Consider the following 18,457-nt stretch of genomic DNA (forward strand, 5'->3'; position numbering starts at 1 on the left):
CCAGATCATCATTGTTACTGTTTACATGACAATGAGGGGAAGGGGGAAAATACGTGGTAATGAAATGAAGCTGGGAGCAGTTCTTTTGGTAGGAAAGAGAGGGAAAAGCTTAGTGGTGCTTTGGGGAGGAAGGACAATATCAGCATTGACGAAGGTAGTAGGATGGTCTTTTTTAGCATGACCTCAGAGTGGGAGGAAGGTTCAGTATCTGTGTGAACTGGTGGGATGGAAGAATACCACCTTAACTGGGCTGGAAGCGAACAGAGTGCCAAATTATATTGAAGGGAAAAAGAGTGATGGCATGAACTGAGAAGGTTAGAGAAGAGAAAAGGGTAGGACAATTTGATGAGGAACAATGTCTTTGTAGTGGGTCCCGAGGGGATGGTGTGGAGAGTTGGATGCAGGAAAGTCGAACATTGAAGAAACTTTTGGTTGAGTGATGGCTTGATTGGTCTGTTGAAAATTGCAACGCCACTCATCAACACTTTTTTTTAAAAAAAGTTTAAAGTATAAACGTTCTTTAGTGATTCATGTATGTAAAATTCAACCTGTTCACCAATTCTGTACTCGACATTTGGATTTCCCTTTTTGACTTTCATGTACTTTTAATACATGAGAAGCAATGTTGTGTATACTTAAGTTACTAAGTCTCTGTAACTCCTTGTTTACAATGTTGGGGGTGGGGTTTGAGTTGTCAGTTTTTTGAAGTGGTTGGTCTGCTTTTGCTAGTTTCCGAGGTTGGCAGGTATATAACTTGTAACAGTAAGTCATTACTAAAGTGCAAAGAAAATCATCGCTAAAAGGGGAAAAAGAGAGCATCTAAATCCTTTTGAATTTTACTACAGGTTGACTTGGAAGTGACCCTCCCTGGGGAAGGCAAAGACCAGACATTCAAGGTTTCCATACAGTGGGTCTCAGTTGTCAGTCTGCAGTTGCTTATCGAAGCTTTGGCAGGGCGTCTTAATGAAGTTCCTGAGGATTGTGTACAGGCACTCGATGTTGTCACAAGACACCTTCCCTCAATGAGGTAAATGCTGATGAGCTCTTTAACATTTTCAAATTAAACCTGAACTGCTGCATTTTATAGGATAGAAATATGTGCTCCAGCAAAACATTGTGACAGACCATAAATGCATGTTATTTCTGTTTTTTAAATAAAGTATGCATTATACTTTACATGTTCAGCTTTGGGGATGATTTTAAACTACCCAAGATAAAAAGAAAAAAACTGCAAATTGATCCTGATGGAAATGGATAGCAACGGTGACCACTTCTTTAAAATTAAAAGATGGGTTAATATTTCTGGTGTGGCTTATTATAAGTATTGGAAACTGGAAGAACAACAAAAGAGTTCAATGTATTAACACTTGCCATTAAAGAAACAGCCAGCAGCCTACATTTTATATAACTGGAAAGAAGTGGGAAAAGTACTGGGCAGTGAAAAGGCATTAGAAAGGCAAAAGAAGGTGAAAGCAGCTCACAGTTAAAAGGAATTACAGAAACAAAAGGATGAAAAGCAGCCAAATGGAAAGGAGTGTGGTGGATGAGAGAAATAGGCAAGCAAATAAGGTGACTACTAAGGTCTGAAAAGACTAAAGTGCTGAATGAGAAAGATGTGGTACTATATCTGAAGGGTGGAGGAGGAGTTCAAGTGGAAAACCACAGGGAAGTTAGCAGTATGTTGTAGATAAAATAGAAACATTTGACGTGATTTCCCAATCTGCGTTTGGTGTTTTTAATGTGGAAAAGACCACATTGAGCATCAGTGCAGTGCTGTAGATTTGGAGGCTGGTGGAATGGGAAAGTGAGAACAAGAAAGCAACTCCCTTGAGAGAGGGAAGAGAATTGAAATGGGCTATATACAGTAAGGTCCTGATAACCACAGAATATTGAAAATCTTGCCGAGGGTGAAGACATTTCAGAAGCTGTGGAGTGGAAAGTGGAGTCAGCAGGGCAGATGCAGTAATGAAAAAATAATATACCGAGACGATGGAAAGGGACCAATGTGAGTTCCCACGGTAATGCCTTTTATCTGGAGAAAGTAAGCCGAGTTGGTGAGGGTGATAACAAGCTCTAACAAATGTTAGAGCCATGGTAGATGGCAACTCGGTTGATACAGCTGTTCATGGAAAAAGCAGAAGGCTCAAACACATTCCTTTGCATGATGGGAGGTGCAGAGGAACTGGACATCCATGGTGAATAGATAATTGGGGCTGAAAAATGTGAAATAAAAGCAATGGGGAGCCATCAGAAGACAAGGGTGTAAGCAGACATAGACAGTGTTATGCACTGTTCTGTACCTGCAGATGTGTTCAATCCATGGCTCCCCCCCCCCCCCCCCCCGGCTCCCCCAGGTCATTAATGGATCCCATTCTACTGAATTGAGTACTATAGGCAGTTAAGCACTCGACCTCAATAATCCTGTTGACCAGTCTGCTTTTATTGCAACTATTTTATTGTTTTTGTGCCGGCTCACATCTCATCGCATGACCTCAGCGATTGTTGACCTGTTGAGGGCCAAGCCTACTATGACTCTTGGGTTTCTTTCAACTTCATCTGTAGCTATTTCCACACCAATCATTAGAAAGAAAGTAAGCAACATGTATTCAGAGTGTAGTATTTTCCACTTGTCCATATTAAATGTAATCTAGAACAAGAAGGCATAATAAAATTTGAGCTAGGCCATTTAGGAATGAAATCTGGAAGCATTTATTTCACACTAAGGTTAGTTTGAATTCTGGAACTCGCTCCTCCAAAAAGCTTTGGATGCTGGGTCAATTTAACATGTTCAAGACTGAGATTGGTAGATTTTTGATAGATTAGGGATATGGAATTGAGATCCAGATTGGCCATGATCTAATTGAATGGTGAGCAGGCTTGAAGTGCTGAATGGCCTACCCCGATCCTGTGCTTTGTTACTCGTATCTAACTAAATTTGTAGTTTGCCTCCTGAATTCACAGTTCCTCCTAGGTTCAATTTATCAGGTTCACTGCAGTATATAAGCCTGATAAACCTTTAGAAGTTTCAGTTTCCTGTCTGCATAATAGAAATGGCTTTGAGAAAAGGCTACGGTAGGCTGCAGTGAAATGTTTCCTAAGCCAGTAGTTTCAGACTCCATTACCACTGTCTGTATATCTAGTGTCTTAGCAGGCAGCATTTTAACAGCGACTGTTTTCTGGAGATTTACTTTCTTCCCTCCCCTTCTTAGGTATACCCCAGTGGGTCGTTCTTTCTTCTCTCCTCCAGAAGGTTACTATCACCCGCTGGGTGGAGGAAGAGAAGTTTGGTTTGGTTTCCATCAATCTGTCCGACCTGCCATGTGGAATATGATGTTAAACATTGATGGTGAGTTGCAAATACTGTAAACGTGCTTATTACATGGATCTTAAAACATTCTGGATTTTTTTTTCCTGATTTGCTAGAGAACTTTGCAATACTCTATATAATCACACAAGTTCAATCTTTTGTGGAGATCCAATGCAATGAATTATTGCACAATCAACTGCAACCTAACTAGATTATTGTATCCAGCTGAGACTAAAGGTCAGTACAACATGGTGTTTGTCAAAACACAAAATCCAGCTGAGCTAACTTGTTTTATTGCATATCGTTTGGGGAATTAAAAGTAAATTATTTTCTATTCTTGGATCTCTGTGGTGCCATACTGCAATTATTTGGTACAACCATGGTTTGGGTTTCCATCTAAAACTATAAGGAATCATTATGGCTTGGTCAGTGCATAGTTTTGGTGCATCAAAAAAGTGAAATGACAATTGGGATGTGAGGAGTAATGTGATTACTGTACTACCCTCCTATTATATCATATCAGAAGGCGAGAAAATGAAAATAATCCATACATTTAGATCAGTGGGAAGAAGATATGATTCCTTATTGGAAAGAATTAGATTAAATTGGCCATAGGTTTCCTTCATGCCCTGATGCAATGGCATGTAATTTGGTATCCAGAAAAAAAAGCTTTACAATTTAGTAAATGCAGTAACAGATTCAAAACTTCTACAGAGAACCCAAGACCAACAGAGTCTGGGATGTAAAACAGACCCGAAGAACCCCAAAAAAGTGTTTTTTGTTGGCTAGATCCAATGCCAACAATTTAAGATTGAGAGCTAACTGGGAGGGAAGAGCACAGATCGAAATATGATGTTATATGGTGCTCCGATGGGGGAAATAAATTGGGCCGAAAATTGTGGCCTCACCGGGTCCACACGAAGTGCGCACGGATCTGGCGAAGCCTCGCAAAGGCTGGTTCTTGGGGTGCAATGCGCATGCGCCGAAAACCGGCACTTCCGATCTGTCAAGATTTCTCTGTACATATCCTCCGTATCTCCGGGAAAAGGACATCCGCGCGGGAGAGATTACCCAACTCATGCCAAGTGAATGTCCTTGCTTTTACCAGGGTAACACTTTTAAAACATATAAAAATTAAATTTAGACCCTCATGTTTAAAAACCCTGCCCATTAAGAAGTTTATTTTTAACTATTAAAACACATTAAAAAAAATGCCAAAAAATAAAAAATTTTTCTAAAACATTTAATTTCAATTAATTTTAAATGTGAGGTGTTTTATTTATTTTTATTATACTGTGTTTTGGTGTTGGGGGTTTTTCACATTGATAGTAATGGCAACTTGTACAAACTGAGTTCCCATTTTTAATCAATGAGAATACTGCATAGTGATTGGTCCAGGCCCACGTGACTCCAGCATGTACGTGCGTACATACGTGAAAGACATCCCCTGTGCGCTGCGCAGCGAATCTGGGTCTCCGACCGGAATCCTACTTTCCTCCGGGACCCCCGGATACTTTGGTAGATTTTTTTTGGGTCGGAGGCATTCGTATGAAGGAAGCCTCCAACCACAATTTTCCCTTCCAATATTTTTTGAACTGCAATTACAGCTATGGTTATAACACATAATTACGTTATGCTGTGGTCCCTACCATAAACTCCGTTCCCTGGCCACCATTTCCATTCCTGCCAGTTGTTTGAAGCTGAGCCAGACCATTTGCAACCTTAGCATTGTGTTTGACCCCGAGATGAACTTCTGCCTACATATCCGCTCCATCACCAAGACGGCTGACTTTCACCTTGTAACATCGCCTGACTCATATCATGCCTCAGATCATCTGCTGCTGAAACCTTCATCCATGCCTTTGTTACCTCTAGACTTAATTATTCCAATGCTCTCCTGGCTGGCCTCCCATCTTCCACCCTAAGTAAATTTGTGCTTATCCAAAACTCTGCTGCCCATATCTTAACTTACTCCAAGACTCGTTCACCTGTCACCCCTGTGCTTTGTGACCTACATTGGCTCTCTGTCCAACAACGCATCAATTTTAAAATCCTCATCCTTGTTTTCAAATCCCCCCATGGCCTTGCCCCTCCTGACTTTTATAACCACCAGCAATTCACAAGTCACAAGCCTTCGAGATCTTGGCATTCCTCCAATTCTGGCCTCTTGCGCATTTCCGATTTTAATCACTCCACCATTGTGCTTTCAGCTGCTGTAGCCTAAGCTCTGGAATTCCCTGTCCTGATAGTTCCTTCTGTGGCTCAGTGTCAAAAATGTTTTATTGATTACACTCTTGTGAAGCGCCTTGGGACATTTTGCTATGTTAAAGGCACTCTATAAATGCAAGTTGTGGTGTTCAAAGTGATGTACATGATGCATTGCGATGAATGAGCCTAATAAATTGGGCAACGTACATTTCTGTCTTAAAAGTTTGTCTGTGATCTCCTGTGCAATGAAGACAATTCTTATTTGTATGTGAAGTCAGAATGACTTGAGGAAGGATTACACTGAGCAGAAAGTCTGTTTATATAGTACATCTCTGGCATTGTTGGCTGATATTGATTGACACCAAATTATGTGAGGGCATTGATCACAAGATTTCAAAATATTGACATGAAGAAACCCTTTGGTCCATTTAATCTCGTCCTTTGAGTGAATCAACCTGTTCTCTTCCCATGACTGTAAGCAGTTGTTCTAAATGTATGAGTTTTCTATTCTTCTTTCCTTCTGCGGATTCGCTGAATAATGCAATAGAAGAGTGCACTGATAAGTGCTCAGCTGCTGGATTTTTTTTGATGCAATGAAACATTTAGGAAGCCATTGTGATTTTGTAGTTTTGGATGGAAAGCCAGAAATGGTAAACTCAGCCTCTATTTTGCACTGATTTTTTTGAGAAATAGTTTGTTTATTGCATTGGTTGTCTTTTATGATGTGTCCAAGGAAACAAACGTCAATGCTGAAGGCATACAATGGAAAATGTTTTGTCTTGTGATCTCTCAGCCCTTTATTTTCACTCATTGTTGCCTATGTGTTTAGCAGCAAATTCATTAAACTCTTGCCACTCTTCCTCGATGAGAAACTCTGAGCATGTTTCAGAATTATCTGAAAATTGAGTATTTCCATTCTGTCTATTGGGGTCAAAAATGCTTTGCTTTAAAAGTTCTTGTCTAATTAATTGGAATGCATATCATGTTATTTCAAAAACTGATGCACTTTTCACTGCACATATTTTCAGCTGCATGTATCAGTAGTTGATTCATGCTATTACCCTTGATCCATAGATGAACTGTCCTAATTCTTCACATTTGCTTAAAATTCTGTTTCACTGTCCTTTGGTTGGGTTAACATGACATTTAAATGCTATAATATTTGCTTCCCAGAATATGTTCTACTTGTGCCTTAATATACAGTTGAAAATAAAAGATATTAGGAAATCTAGGAAATAATTAGTTGAAGAGATTAAATGAACCAATTGCTGAGCATCTAAAATGATTAATGTAATACACTTCTTTGTATTACTGACTGCGTGAACATAGTCGGGCAAGGTACTGGTTTATTTTGATGATAAACGCCCTATGAACTAGTCTTCAAAAGGGACTTTGTGACAATACAAGCTAATGTATGGCAGCACAGTAATGCTTTTGTAGCTACTAATCATTATTCTCAATCACAAAGGCAAGTACATCTGTCAGTTGGCATTAAGATGAAGTCCTAGTTTTCCACCTCCATTAGAGATTGAATGAGAGCAAAATGTTAGACTGGGCTTCATTCAAGTAGTTGTTCTTCTTGTTTCCCCCCACCCCAGCAAAACCATTTCAAAAGAAATGACGTGCAAATACAGAACAAGATCGTGCATACAATGCACAAGTCTTAAACTTACAATGGCCATTGCCCTTGATTATATTATTGTGCAGCCTTTTGTTAAGGAAGGCTTAACTATATCAAAAGAATGAAGAAAGTCATACCAAGAATAAGCAATCTAGATAAATCAGCAACTTTTTCCTTGTACTAGTATATCTGATATGCGACTACCATTAATAATTATTCTTTATGCAGTAATATCGCTCGGCATCTTTTAAACCCAAGTTATGCTTGAGGCTATGTATCATTCTTGATCAAATCAATCAATTGTGGTACCAGGAAGAGTGTTAGAATAGTTAATTCAATATCAAATCGTGTACAGAAAGCAAAATAGAGGGAAAGGAAGATGGGATTAAAAGAGAGGAGACAATTTTTTTTAAGTATTTAAATTTTAATATTTTAAAATCTCTCAACAATAATTAAAATCTGAAGGAATGAGACTCCTTTTAATTTCCAGTGCCAAAGGGGTTGTTTGTCAGCAATTAACTTACCAGATCGTTAAAAATTTACTAACACTGGAATAGACAAGTCCTATCCCTATCTGGTGTGTTTAGTGGCCATCTATCCTACCGCAAGTTCATGCTGTTCCATGTGTTTCAATGCTGAGTCCGAGATACCAGTATAGCGAAGCTTCTGGAGGAGAAGAGGGAAACTGGGACATCAACTCTGGTTTCCATCTTTAACTGCGCATGTGCGGTCGCTGTTCGATTTACTCGATTAATGATGACCGCTGATATCCTCACCGTTATTTTTACCCCACAATCTGGGCCAATATTGTGCCTGTGAATTGTGGATGCTTTGTATGGTGTCCTACTTGAATTAGAAATGCCCATGGAATGCAGGTATGATTTATCTTGTCATATGTTATCAGAGCAACTGAATATACATCGTTTTTTTTAAATGGCATTGGTATACTTTTTCTTTTTGCTGTAAAATAAATCTTTGCTCCCAAAAATTAATGCACAAAATGTACTTTAGTGTAATTTTTGTGGAAAATTATGTAAAGAATTATCTTGACACTCAGAGGCCTGTATGTATATTTCTTATGCAGTTTTTTTAGTATGCGGAAGAAGCCTGAGACTTCAAATAATTTTACCTACGTTTCATCTATTCTAAACCAGACGACTTTACTGAACAATCTACAGATGGGTTTTCCGTTGTATTTAGCCAGCAAAGGGAAGGAAAGAAAAACTTGCTACTCCATCTCGCCTTGTTCCTAACATTGTCTCCAGTCCGCCTATTGATCATCTCTGGACTTGCACTACACTCCTGGCATCTGAAGGACATCAATGGTTGCGAAGTGCTGGGAAATGTGTTTGGGTGGGAGAGAACATTGGGGAATTTAATAACTTGTTGAAGCCTGAGTTGATTTTAGCTTTCAAGGAAACTGATGATCATCTTGTGTCTTCCAGTATCTGCAACAGCGTTTTACAGAGCTCAGCCAGTCATTGAGTTCATGTGTGAGGTGCTAGACATTCAGAATATCAATGAGCAAACCAAACCACTGACTGACTCTCAGCGTGTAAAATTTACCAAAGAAATAAGAGGTAACATGCTTTGTCCAAAAGCAAGATTGAATACTTTTTAAATGCAAGAAGTAATTTTGGTGTCAAAATAGTTGCTATAGAAAATGTTCAGCTGTTTAAGGAGAGGTGTGACTTTTTTTTATTAAGCTCTTACTTTGAACTCGATTAAAATTGTAATTCCAGTTACTACGGAGAGAAATTCTTGGTTCACTTGCATTTTTTGGTAGGCAACTTAAATATACCTTTTTGGCATGATTGTCATCTACAGGCACCTCAAGTGACCAGTGTTATATTTTCCATAGTAAGCTTGTTAAATCTGTAATTAACTGCATACCTTATGATTTACTGATAATTGTGATTGTACATAGAAAACATATAAATTTACAGCGCCGGAGACGGCCATTTTGGCCCATCATGTCCACGCCGGCTGACAAAGATCTGCACGGCCCTTGGTCAGCAGCCCTAAAGGTTCCATATAAACTTATGCACAATGACAAAGGCAAAGAGCACTTGACCTAACCAGTGCGCCTCACATAACTGCGACACCCCTTATACTGAAACATTCTACACTCCACCCCAACCGGAGCCATGCGATCTCCTGGGAGAGGCAAAAACCAGATTTTAAAACCTAGGCCAATTTGGGGAGAAAAAAATCTGGGAAAATTCCTCTCTGACCCATCCAGGCGATCAAAACTAGCCCAGGGGATCACCCTGGCTGTATTCGATTCCCTGCAATACTTACCATTATATCTGCGCCGTCCAACAAAAAGGTCATCCAGTCTAATCCCAATTACCAGCTCTGTCCATAACCCTGCAGATTATGGCACTTTAAGTGCCCATCCAACCATCTCTTAAAAGCGGTGAGGGTTTCTGCATCCACCACTCTTCCAGGCAGCGAGTTCCAGATTCCCACAACCCTCTGTGTAAAGAAGCCCCCCCCCTCAAATCCCCTCTAAACCTTCCAATGACCACCTTAAAACTGCCCCCTCGTAATAGACCCTTCCACCAATGGAAATAGGCCCTTACTATCCGCTATGTCCAGGCCCCTCAATATTTGTACACCTCCATGAGGTCTCCTCTCGGCCTCTTCTGTTCCAATGAGAACAAACTCAGCCTATCCAATCTGTCCTCATAACTAAGATTCTCCATTCCAGGCAGCATCCTAGTAAATCTCTGCACCCTCTCTAGTGCAATCATGTCCTTCCTATAATACGGCAACCAGAACTACATGCAATACTCCAGCTGTGGCCTAACCAAAGTATTATACAATTTAAGCTCTTATATTCTATGCCTCAGCCAATAAAGGCAAGCATTCCGTATGCCGCCTTAATCACCTTATCCACCTAGCCTGCTACTTTCAGGGATCTGTGGACAAATACTCCCCCAGATCGGGGGGGGGACACGATTTAATGTTTTAGTTTCCTCCCAAAAAGAGTTCTGTGGACAAATACTCCAAGGTCCCTTTGTTCATCTACACTATTAAGTGGTCTGCCGCTTAATGTGTATACCCTTTCTTTATTAGCCCTCCCAAAGTGCAACTTTAAAACTTACAAAATGGTATAGATTGTGTTTTCAAATGTAGAATGTAAACTATGAACATCTGGATACTTTAAAGATGTGTTTCATCTCTCAAGTTCTGTAAACTGCTGTTTCTCAGCAATTATTTTTGTAACTTGTAACTCCAATGAATTGCAAACCATAAAGTTATGGAATATCATTTACTTCGATGCCTGACATTTAAACAACAAGATAAGGGTTTGTTCTGTTGCCCAGTATTATGTCAATTTGATTTGGCCTAATTTGTTTAAAAAAAAAAATAATGGTACTTCCCCCCCCCCCCCAATTTAATCAATGTGTTCTACCGATTTAATTTACGAAATCTTGTATAAACAGGATGTATAAAAATGTATCCTTTTTGGAAGTATTTATGTCCCAATCTCTCAACTTTATGGTTTATACTTTGGGTTCAACATTGAGTAGAACAAAAATAGCCATTTTTTGTAAAATGGATGTTTGAATTACCAGCTTAAACATGGACAGGGTTTACATGTGCCAGTCCTCTTTTCTCCTATACATTTTGCAGTTATAGCCTTATAAATTTGTAATATGCTACTATGAATGTAATAATGCCACTACCAGTCAAGTACAACTGAGATCTTATACTATGTACTTGAAATTAAACCTTTCAAAATATCTTGATCTTCAGGAATCTGAGTACAATTCTTATCATGCCACAAGTAACAAAATGTAAATGTAATTAAAATTTGAAACAATTGTTCAGTGTAACTCATTTGAACATTTGACAGTTTTAATATGCTAGACCTGCTTTCTACAACTAATGTTAACACGTTTTGCTGTCTGTCCAGGTCTGAAAGTGGAGGTGACTCACTGTGGTCAGATGAAAAGGAAGTACAGAGTATGTAATGTCACCCGACGGCCAGCCAGTCACCAGACGTGAGTACGCACTCCCGTGTAATACCCTGTACCTTCATTTGCTTGCACTAGTACTGTAATCTTGAAGCAAGTATTTAAGATTTGAGCACAAACCTCATTTGTTTACACATTTGTAAAATACTGATAAGTGCGACTAGACAATAACTTTGAATACTTGGCTAGAATATGGTGGTCAGTCTCAAGACGTGCAGCAGTAGAATTGTGGTGCATGGTTAGATCCATCAGCAATACACACTTGCACATACCATGATCTGTATTCTTGTGTATGTGAAAGCATATATGGAAGTGCTCTCATGAGAGTCTCTGCTTCACAAGTACCAGTTTCAGTTAGTACAATTTTAAGAACTATTAATCTTGCCTGTCTTTTATATACCTAATGCTGTCTTAACTTGCTGTATCCAGTAAGTGGCAAACTTTAAACTTTTGTGTAAGTTGAACAGCAATTTGGGTAACCATAAGCAAAATACTGTGGATGCTGGAAGCACTCAGCAGGCCAGGCAGCATTCATGGTGAGAGAAAGTTAATGTTTCAGGTCTGACAAAGGGCTCAGACCTGAAACGTTTTAACTCTGTTTCTCTCCCCACAGATGCTGCCTGGCTTGCTGTGTGCTTCCAGCAATTTAGGTAAATCTGATGCAGATGTATCGATACTGTGTATGCATCATCATCATCATCATCATCATCATCATGTGGAAAGTGAGACACTGAAACTTAGCCTATTTTGGACAACAGATTTCATGTGTTGTACTGTCTGTTTAAGTGATAATGGTGCAAAGTTATGGAAAACTAATTTTGTTCCTAGATGATTTGAAGGGGTAGAAAAATATGGAATCAAAATAACTGTGGTAGAGCATGGTTGGGAGAATGTTCTTAAACCTTGCATTCTGTTCAGATGTTAATTTGGATATTTAACTGTTGCAGGAATTAAACAAAAGTTGAAGCCACATCAACTTTTTTAGCTGGGAATCTATTCCGCATGCTCTTGTAGAATCCATGTGTGCATGGCATAGTATTCCGAACAAACCCCTGACTAACTTCTGTAACCAATGCTTACACTCGCACAAATCTTTGTTCATCACTGCCTTATGCTTGCTATTGTCAAGCTACCTTTAAATCCATCTGGTTAATTTGCAATTTAATCCCAGGACTTTCCAGAACAGGAATTTGCCCAAATGCCTTCTGAATATTCAGGTAAATTATTGGTTAACTCAGAGTTAAATTTCCTCCTCAAAAGCAGCAGATTTGTGAGGCATGACTTGCTTCTAATTCCATTACTGTTCCATCACTTTTGTGCTCTTTAGCAAGTAGTAATAGAATCCCATGTAATACACTCTGGAACACTCTCTTTTTCTTCTACAGATGTACAGCTAACTGGTCTCCAGGATTGTATTATTTCCTTTTTTAAAATGGAGTCCTTGAGTGAAGCTCGTGTTTATACATATTGTTTTTTAGATTTAAAAAAAAAAAAAATCCTATTTCCTTTTTCATTTCCTTGAGGATTTTAAGATGCATCAATTCTAGGCCAAGTGCCTCTAGATAACACATCCTTTACTGTGATGTCTGCTTGTATAGACATTTTTGAATCCATCTTTTTGCTATGTGCAATCTGCCTTTGTATTACCCTCTTATTGCTATGAATATATAATAACCCTGACTTTCCTAATGGTTGTCAATTGTCTGCCTCACCAGGTTTCCTCTGCAACTGGAAAATGGGCAAGCAATGGAGTGTACAGTGGCACAATATTTCAAACAAAAATACAATTTGCAACTTAAGTATCCTCACCTACCTTGTCTACAGGTAGGACAAGAGCAGAAGCACACCTACTTGCCACTTGAGGTGAGATTTGAAATGTAGGGAACCATATACTAAAGTGAGATATTGTAATGCAGTTCAACTACAGGTTGTACACCTCCAGTCCGGGATTCTTTAGTCTGGAAACTTCCCTGGTCCGGCATCAGTCCTGGCGTGGGTGGTGCTCCACTTGTTAAACATACGTGTGATGCATTTTGGATGACAAATCTTGACAGCCTTGTCCTGGCCAGCTGAAGGTTTTACACAATGGCTGGTGCCGTGGGTTGACACACGCTCCTCGTTGCCAAGGCCGCCTCTCCTTGCCTGATTGGTGGTGGGCGTGCATGTTCTGAAGACTGTAGCTGCAGCGCCGGGCTGAGCTGACATTTTCCCCTACCCCTGGTCTGGGGGAAGTTTGTGTGTGTGTGAGGAGGCTGCCGCTTCCACCTGTCAGGCTGTGCTCGTGCCTTACACACGGACTGACACTGGAAATAGGATCGTGGGTAAGGGTTGGTGTCTCCTTGACTTTATCCTCCACTTAATCTCTGATCTCAAGTTTTTTTTTTTGTGTATGCATGTGGTTTTTTGAGGTGTTGATGTTCATTTTGAGGTAGGCGGGGAAGGGAAGGGCAGACTGCTGACTGAGGCGCCGAAGCTGGGCCTGAGGATTTAAAAAATGGAGTGATTCTGGACGACGACAATGCTGCGCAGTAGGCTTCTGCGCAGAACGTGTCCGGGTTGTTGTCACCAGTTGACCTCCCGTGGTTCGGAAAATTCTCTGGTCCGGCACTGGTCAGGTCCCAAGGGTACCAGACCAGAGAGGTTCAACGGTATTGGGGCCACCTGTAAGTCCACACATTTCCTATGGGTTACTACAAGGTTTTGTTTAACTCGACCTTTGCACAACCATTGCTTCAGTCTTGTAGTCGGAGGGGAAGAAAATGTCATCATTTGGTGCCAGTATTTTTTTCGGGGTTATATTGGCAAAGCTTCGTTATCAATCTAAGATTATTCTCCTCCTGCCCTCGCTAAGTTGGTTGACTGACTTTCTTACCAGTGTAAAATTCCACAGATAGTCACCCTTCAGTACTTTGCTAAGTGGTTATTATTCATGTGATCCTTGATGGCAAGTGTCAACAGGCTATCCCACAGTGAAGAATGTCACAGCGGAGTCGGATCCTGCTCTCACCTGGTGTCCCCACGTGCATATTATAAGATGAGAATTTCATGGTTTTGTCCTTCTCCAGCCCAGGGAAGCTGCAGCCATCTGTAGCATAAGAACATAAATAGCAGGAGTAGGCCATGCGGCCCCTCGAGCCTGCTCCGCCATTTAATCCGATCATGGACTCGGGTCCACTTCCCTGCCTGCTCCCCATAACCCCTTATTGCCTTATCGGTTAAGAAGCTTGTCTATCTCTGTCTTAAATTTATTCAATGACTCAGCTTCCACAGCTCTGAGGCAGCAAATTCCACAGATTTACAACCCTCAGAAGAAATTCTTCCTTATCTCAGTTTTAAATGGGCGGCTCCTTATTCTAAGATTATGCTCCCTAGTTCTTGTCTCCCCTATCAGCATGCCTAATGCTTTCCTAGATGGCATTGGCTAACAACACAGACTGTGGATTAAACCTGGCAATACCTTAATCAGTACAATACAAGTTTACCTCTCAACTATTGGGGTAGTCTATGACTTAAAAAAATAATAATCTGCTTGCAGCTGATTTCTACTGCTAGAATTTCCTGCAGAAATTTCTTAGTTAAATTGCCCGTTAGAAATTCAAAGATGGTCTACAAAGTTGTAATGACAAAAAAATGGTGACATGGTTTGCTGCTTATGTTCATGGACTTATCTCATCATAATTGGCACAAGCAGTGGGTGAGCTGAGACAATTGCCCCAATATCTTGTATTCTGTCCCCAATTCTTTACATGGCATTGTACATAGTAATAGTATCCAATGAGGAAAAGAATACCCACTAACTTCAGTAGACATGGTAGACTGTGTTTCTGCAAGGCTTGAATAAAATGCCTTCAGGACTTTTCAAGTTAAAAAAAAAAATCAACTTGTTTCAAAGCATGATGTGAATTTATGATGTATCTACATTTCGATTTGTAGGTATGTAACATTGTAGCAGGGCAGCGTTGCATCAAGAAACTAACAGACAATCAAACATCAACAATGATCAAAGCAACAGCACGGTCAGCGCCCGACCGACAAGAGGAGATTAGTCGTCTGGTGAGTAGGGATGACATTTAAATTTTTGGATTTCCATTTTGGGAGATTTGGTGCAAATCTGACCTAGAGCTAAACTAACCAGTCAATTCATACTGTAAATAGAAATGTAACTATTTTGGAACGCATCAAAGGTTGAGGGAAAGCGTACATTTTTTACCAATAATGGAATTTTAAGAAATACGACTGAAGCATGCAAACCCGAGGGTTACTTATTTGATTCCTGGTCTCTGAATTAGCTGTTTTCTACCCAGGTAATGATTGGGTTCTTCGGTCCCAAATGGTCCTGGGTTAGGCAGGGAGAAAAGATCATTTGGGATTCCTGCTACTATTTAGTGATTTCTGTTGGAAAGTGTGTCTGTGTAGGCAGGGTTGAGAACAGCTCTCGCCTCACCCATGATGCCTTCACATCGGAAGAACATAGGTGGGGCGGTGGAATCAAACATTTTTTTCCTTTTATGAAAGATTGGGGTTCTGCTTTGACCAGTTTCCATCTCGAGGGGAAGCGACTGTTATCCAGTAGCCATTTTGAGTAAGAGTCAGGTGAAGCATTACCACTACATATCCAAATGAACAGAATCTATGAACGGTATATCTTTCTGAATTGCTTAATGTCAGGAACTCCTAGAAGTACAGATTACTTAATTTTACTAACCAGTACAGTTTATCCTTTTAAGGGCTAAAACCTAAATCTACAATCTAGAACATTGTACACTTTCTGTTTACTCATTTTATTTGTTTGGCTTTTGTTGAAGATTGATTGAGAATTGCTCACACTTCTCACTTAAATATGTATAAAAATGTGATCTTGTCTGAGTATACCTAATGACCATCTCCTTGGAGTAAGAATCCAAAAATTTGGACAATTAACTGTGTCTGCATAGGATCTAAGTTGACTGCTCATGAGAGATGGCTGGTACTACTGAATCGCCAATACTATAATTTTGCTTGTATCCCCAAATGTGACAAACTTCCTCTTGCTCTCTGAAAAACACAGGATTTTTTTTCAAGCAAAACTAAGTGAAATGATTTTACATTTTAGGAAACGTTCCTTTTAGATTGGAAAATTGTGCCTGTCACACCGCTATTAAAGAATGGCAAGAGACCAGTTAGCCTATTGTTGTCTGGAGATTATTAGAATCTATAATTAAGGATAGGGTGACTGAACACCTCAAATTTTCAGTTGATCAGAGAGAGAGCCACCATGGGTTTCTGAATGGTAGGTCATGTCTGACAAACCTGAATGAATTTTAGAACATAAGAAGTAGGAGCAGGAGTAGGCCATTTGGCCCCTCGAGCCTGCTCCCGCCATTCAATAAGATCATGGCTGATCTGATCATGGACTCCGCTTCATTTCCCTGCCTGTTCCCCATAACCCTTTACTCCCTTTATTGCTGAAAAATCTGTTCTTCTCTGCCTTAAATATATTCAATGACCCAGCCTCCACAGCTCTCTGGGGCAGAGAATTCCATAGATTTCCAACCCTCTGATAAAATTTCTCCTCATCTTGGTTTTAAATGGCGGCCCCTTATTCTAAGACTATGTCCCCTAGCTTTAGGTTCCCCTATGAGTGGAAATATCCTCTCTGCACCCACCCTGTTGAGCCCCCTCATTATCTTATGTTTCAATAAGATCACCTCTCATTCTTCTGAATTCCAATGTGTATAGGCCCAACCTAGTTAACCTATTCCCATAAGTCAACTCCCTCATCTCCGGAATCAACCTAGTGAACCTTCTCTGAACAGCCTCCAATGCAAGTATATTCCTTAAATAAGGAGCAGGGCAGAGGTCGGTTCGCTGGGGGGGGGGGGGGAAACCGGGCGTGGGAGGTGAGCCTTATCCACGCAGCCCCAGTGAGGCCATTCGGCCAGGGCTAGGAGCTGTGTGATTCGGGCCCCTCCCATAGTTTTGAGCACCTGGAGCTACTGCACATGTGCGCCCACTGTAGCGCACGTGAGCAGAGGTCCCGGCACTGTTTTCCGTGCAGGGACCTGGCTCCACCCCCCCCCCCCCCCCCCACAGCTCATGCTGCGCCGCGCCCAGCTCCAGAGGACCTGCAGGGAGCCAGAGAATAGGTGAGGTTTTTTTTAGGCGCACTTTGTGGCGTGAAAAACGGGCGTCCAGGTCGGTGCAGCCCGAAACTTGGGCCCATTGTTCCCACGTTTATTCCATTTATGCAAATTTGGGTACTTCTGAGCAGTTTCACATCAGCACTTTGTTGTACAGGATCAGAAAATATATTTCATTTGGTCATGTCTCAATATTCTGTGATTGGCTTGCATGTTGCTGACATGATGGCCATAACTGAGCCTCATGAAGGCCTCTTACTGGTGCACTAAACTGTCACTGTGCTACTTAACCCTACTGAACTGCCATTTCTTTGCCTAATTGTTCAAATGGTAGGAACCACACATGGTATTCTCCTGTAAATGGTTGCCATTAACTCTTTGATTATAAGGTACTCTTTAAAATATTTTTTGCATTTAGTATATTAGTCTTGTGTTTTTTTTAAAAGGTGAAGAGTAACAGTATGATTGGCGGGCCAGATCCATATCTAAAGGAGTTTGGTATTGTCGTTCATAATGAAATGACTGAGGTTACAGGTCGAGTGCTGCCTGCACCGATGCTCCAGTATGGAGGCAGGGTAAGTCTGATGTTGGACGGAAGCAGCTGGAATTGTGAATGCACAGGACTTGAAGTAAGTGATATAGCACACTGCTATGCAATATGTATGAGTTATACAGCAAAACTATTTTAAGCAAAAATATTTACCAGCAACTGTTAATTCTGGCAAGTTAAAATTCTTGCCTCGTTTGGAAACTGCTGCTCTGCTATATTTGACAGTGTCCAAACTACTGTCCAAAATAGACTTCATGTCGCACTTAAGTTTCCTTGTCTTCCTCATGAAAAACATGAAGATTATCTCTTGAGAGGAGGAAAAATATGTTACTCATTTTTGTGTAAAGTATTTTCCATGAACTAATTTTTTATATTGTTTAGAATTTATAATTAATTTTAGTGTCCCAACAGAAACTCCGAGCTGGTTTATATTGGCTTGAAGTTCTACATCACCGTGCATAATGATGGTTAAATCAATTTCTGCTTGCCAGAAAGGGGGGTGGTTATGTATGTTGGGAGAGAGGAACTTATCTTAACAGTGGAGCATCTTTGTTTATTGTGTTTTAACCAGTTAATTTTATGTTGAACTTCTAAAATGCTCCAGGGACGACTTGTTTTACTCAGAATATATCATATCAGAATGTAGTGTCTAGTTTGAAATAGTTT

The 18,457-nt window shown here is 40.3% G+C and overlaps 1 protein-coding gene across 3 annotated transcripts in view; it reads left to right on the forward strand.

The window, feature by feature from the left end:
- Positions 1-18,457, forward strand: part of ago4 (argonaute RISC component 4) — a 65,363-nt gene that overhangs the window by 24,942 nt on the left and 21,964 nt on the right. For 2 of the 3 annotated variants that reach the window (XM_070899116.1, XM_070899117.1), the window contains exons 4-10: positions 846-1,027; positions 3,210-3,346; positions 8,582-8,716; positions 11,062-11,149; positions 12,838-12,985; positions 15,056-15,175; positions 17,688-17,870. In XM_070899116.1, the coding sequence (XP_070755217.1) occupies positions 846-1,027; positions 3,210-3,346; positions 8,582-8,716; positions 11,062-11,149; positions 12,838-12,985; positions 15,056-15,175; positions 17,688-17,870 (993 nt within the window). The remainder of the gene's footprint in view (positions 1-845; positions 1,028-3,209; positions 3,347-8,581; positions 8,717-11,061; positions 11,150-12,837; positions 12,986-15,055; positions 15,176-17,687; positions 17,871-18,457) is intronic. The other variant, XM_070899118.1, reaches the window with a different exon arrangement.

This window comes from Pristiophorus japonicus, chromosome 14, assembly GCF_044704955.1.
Source record: "Pristiophorus japonicus isolate sPriJap1 chromosome 14, sPriJap1.hap1, whole genome shotgun sequence".
Classification (NCBI taxonomy): Eukaryota; Metazoa; Chordata; class Chondrichthyes; family Pristiophoridae; genus Pristiophorus; species Pristiophorus japonicus.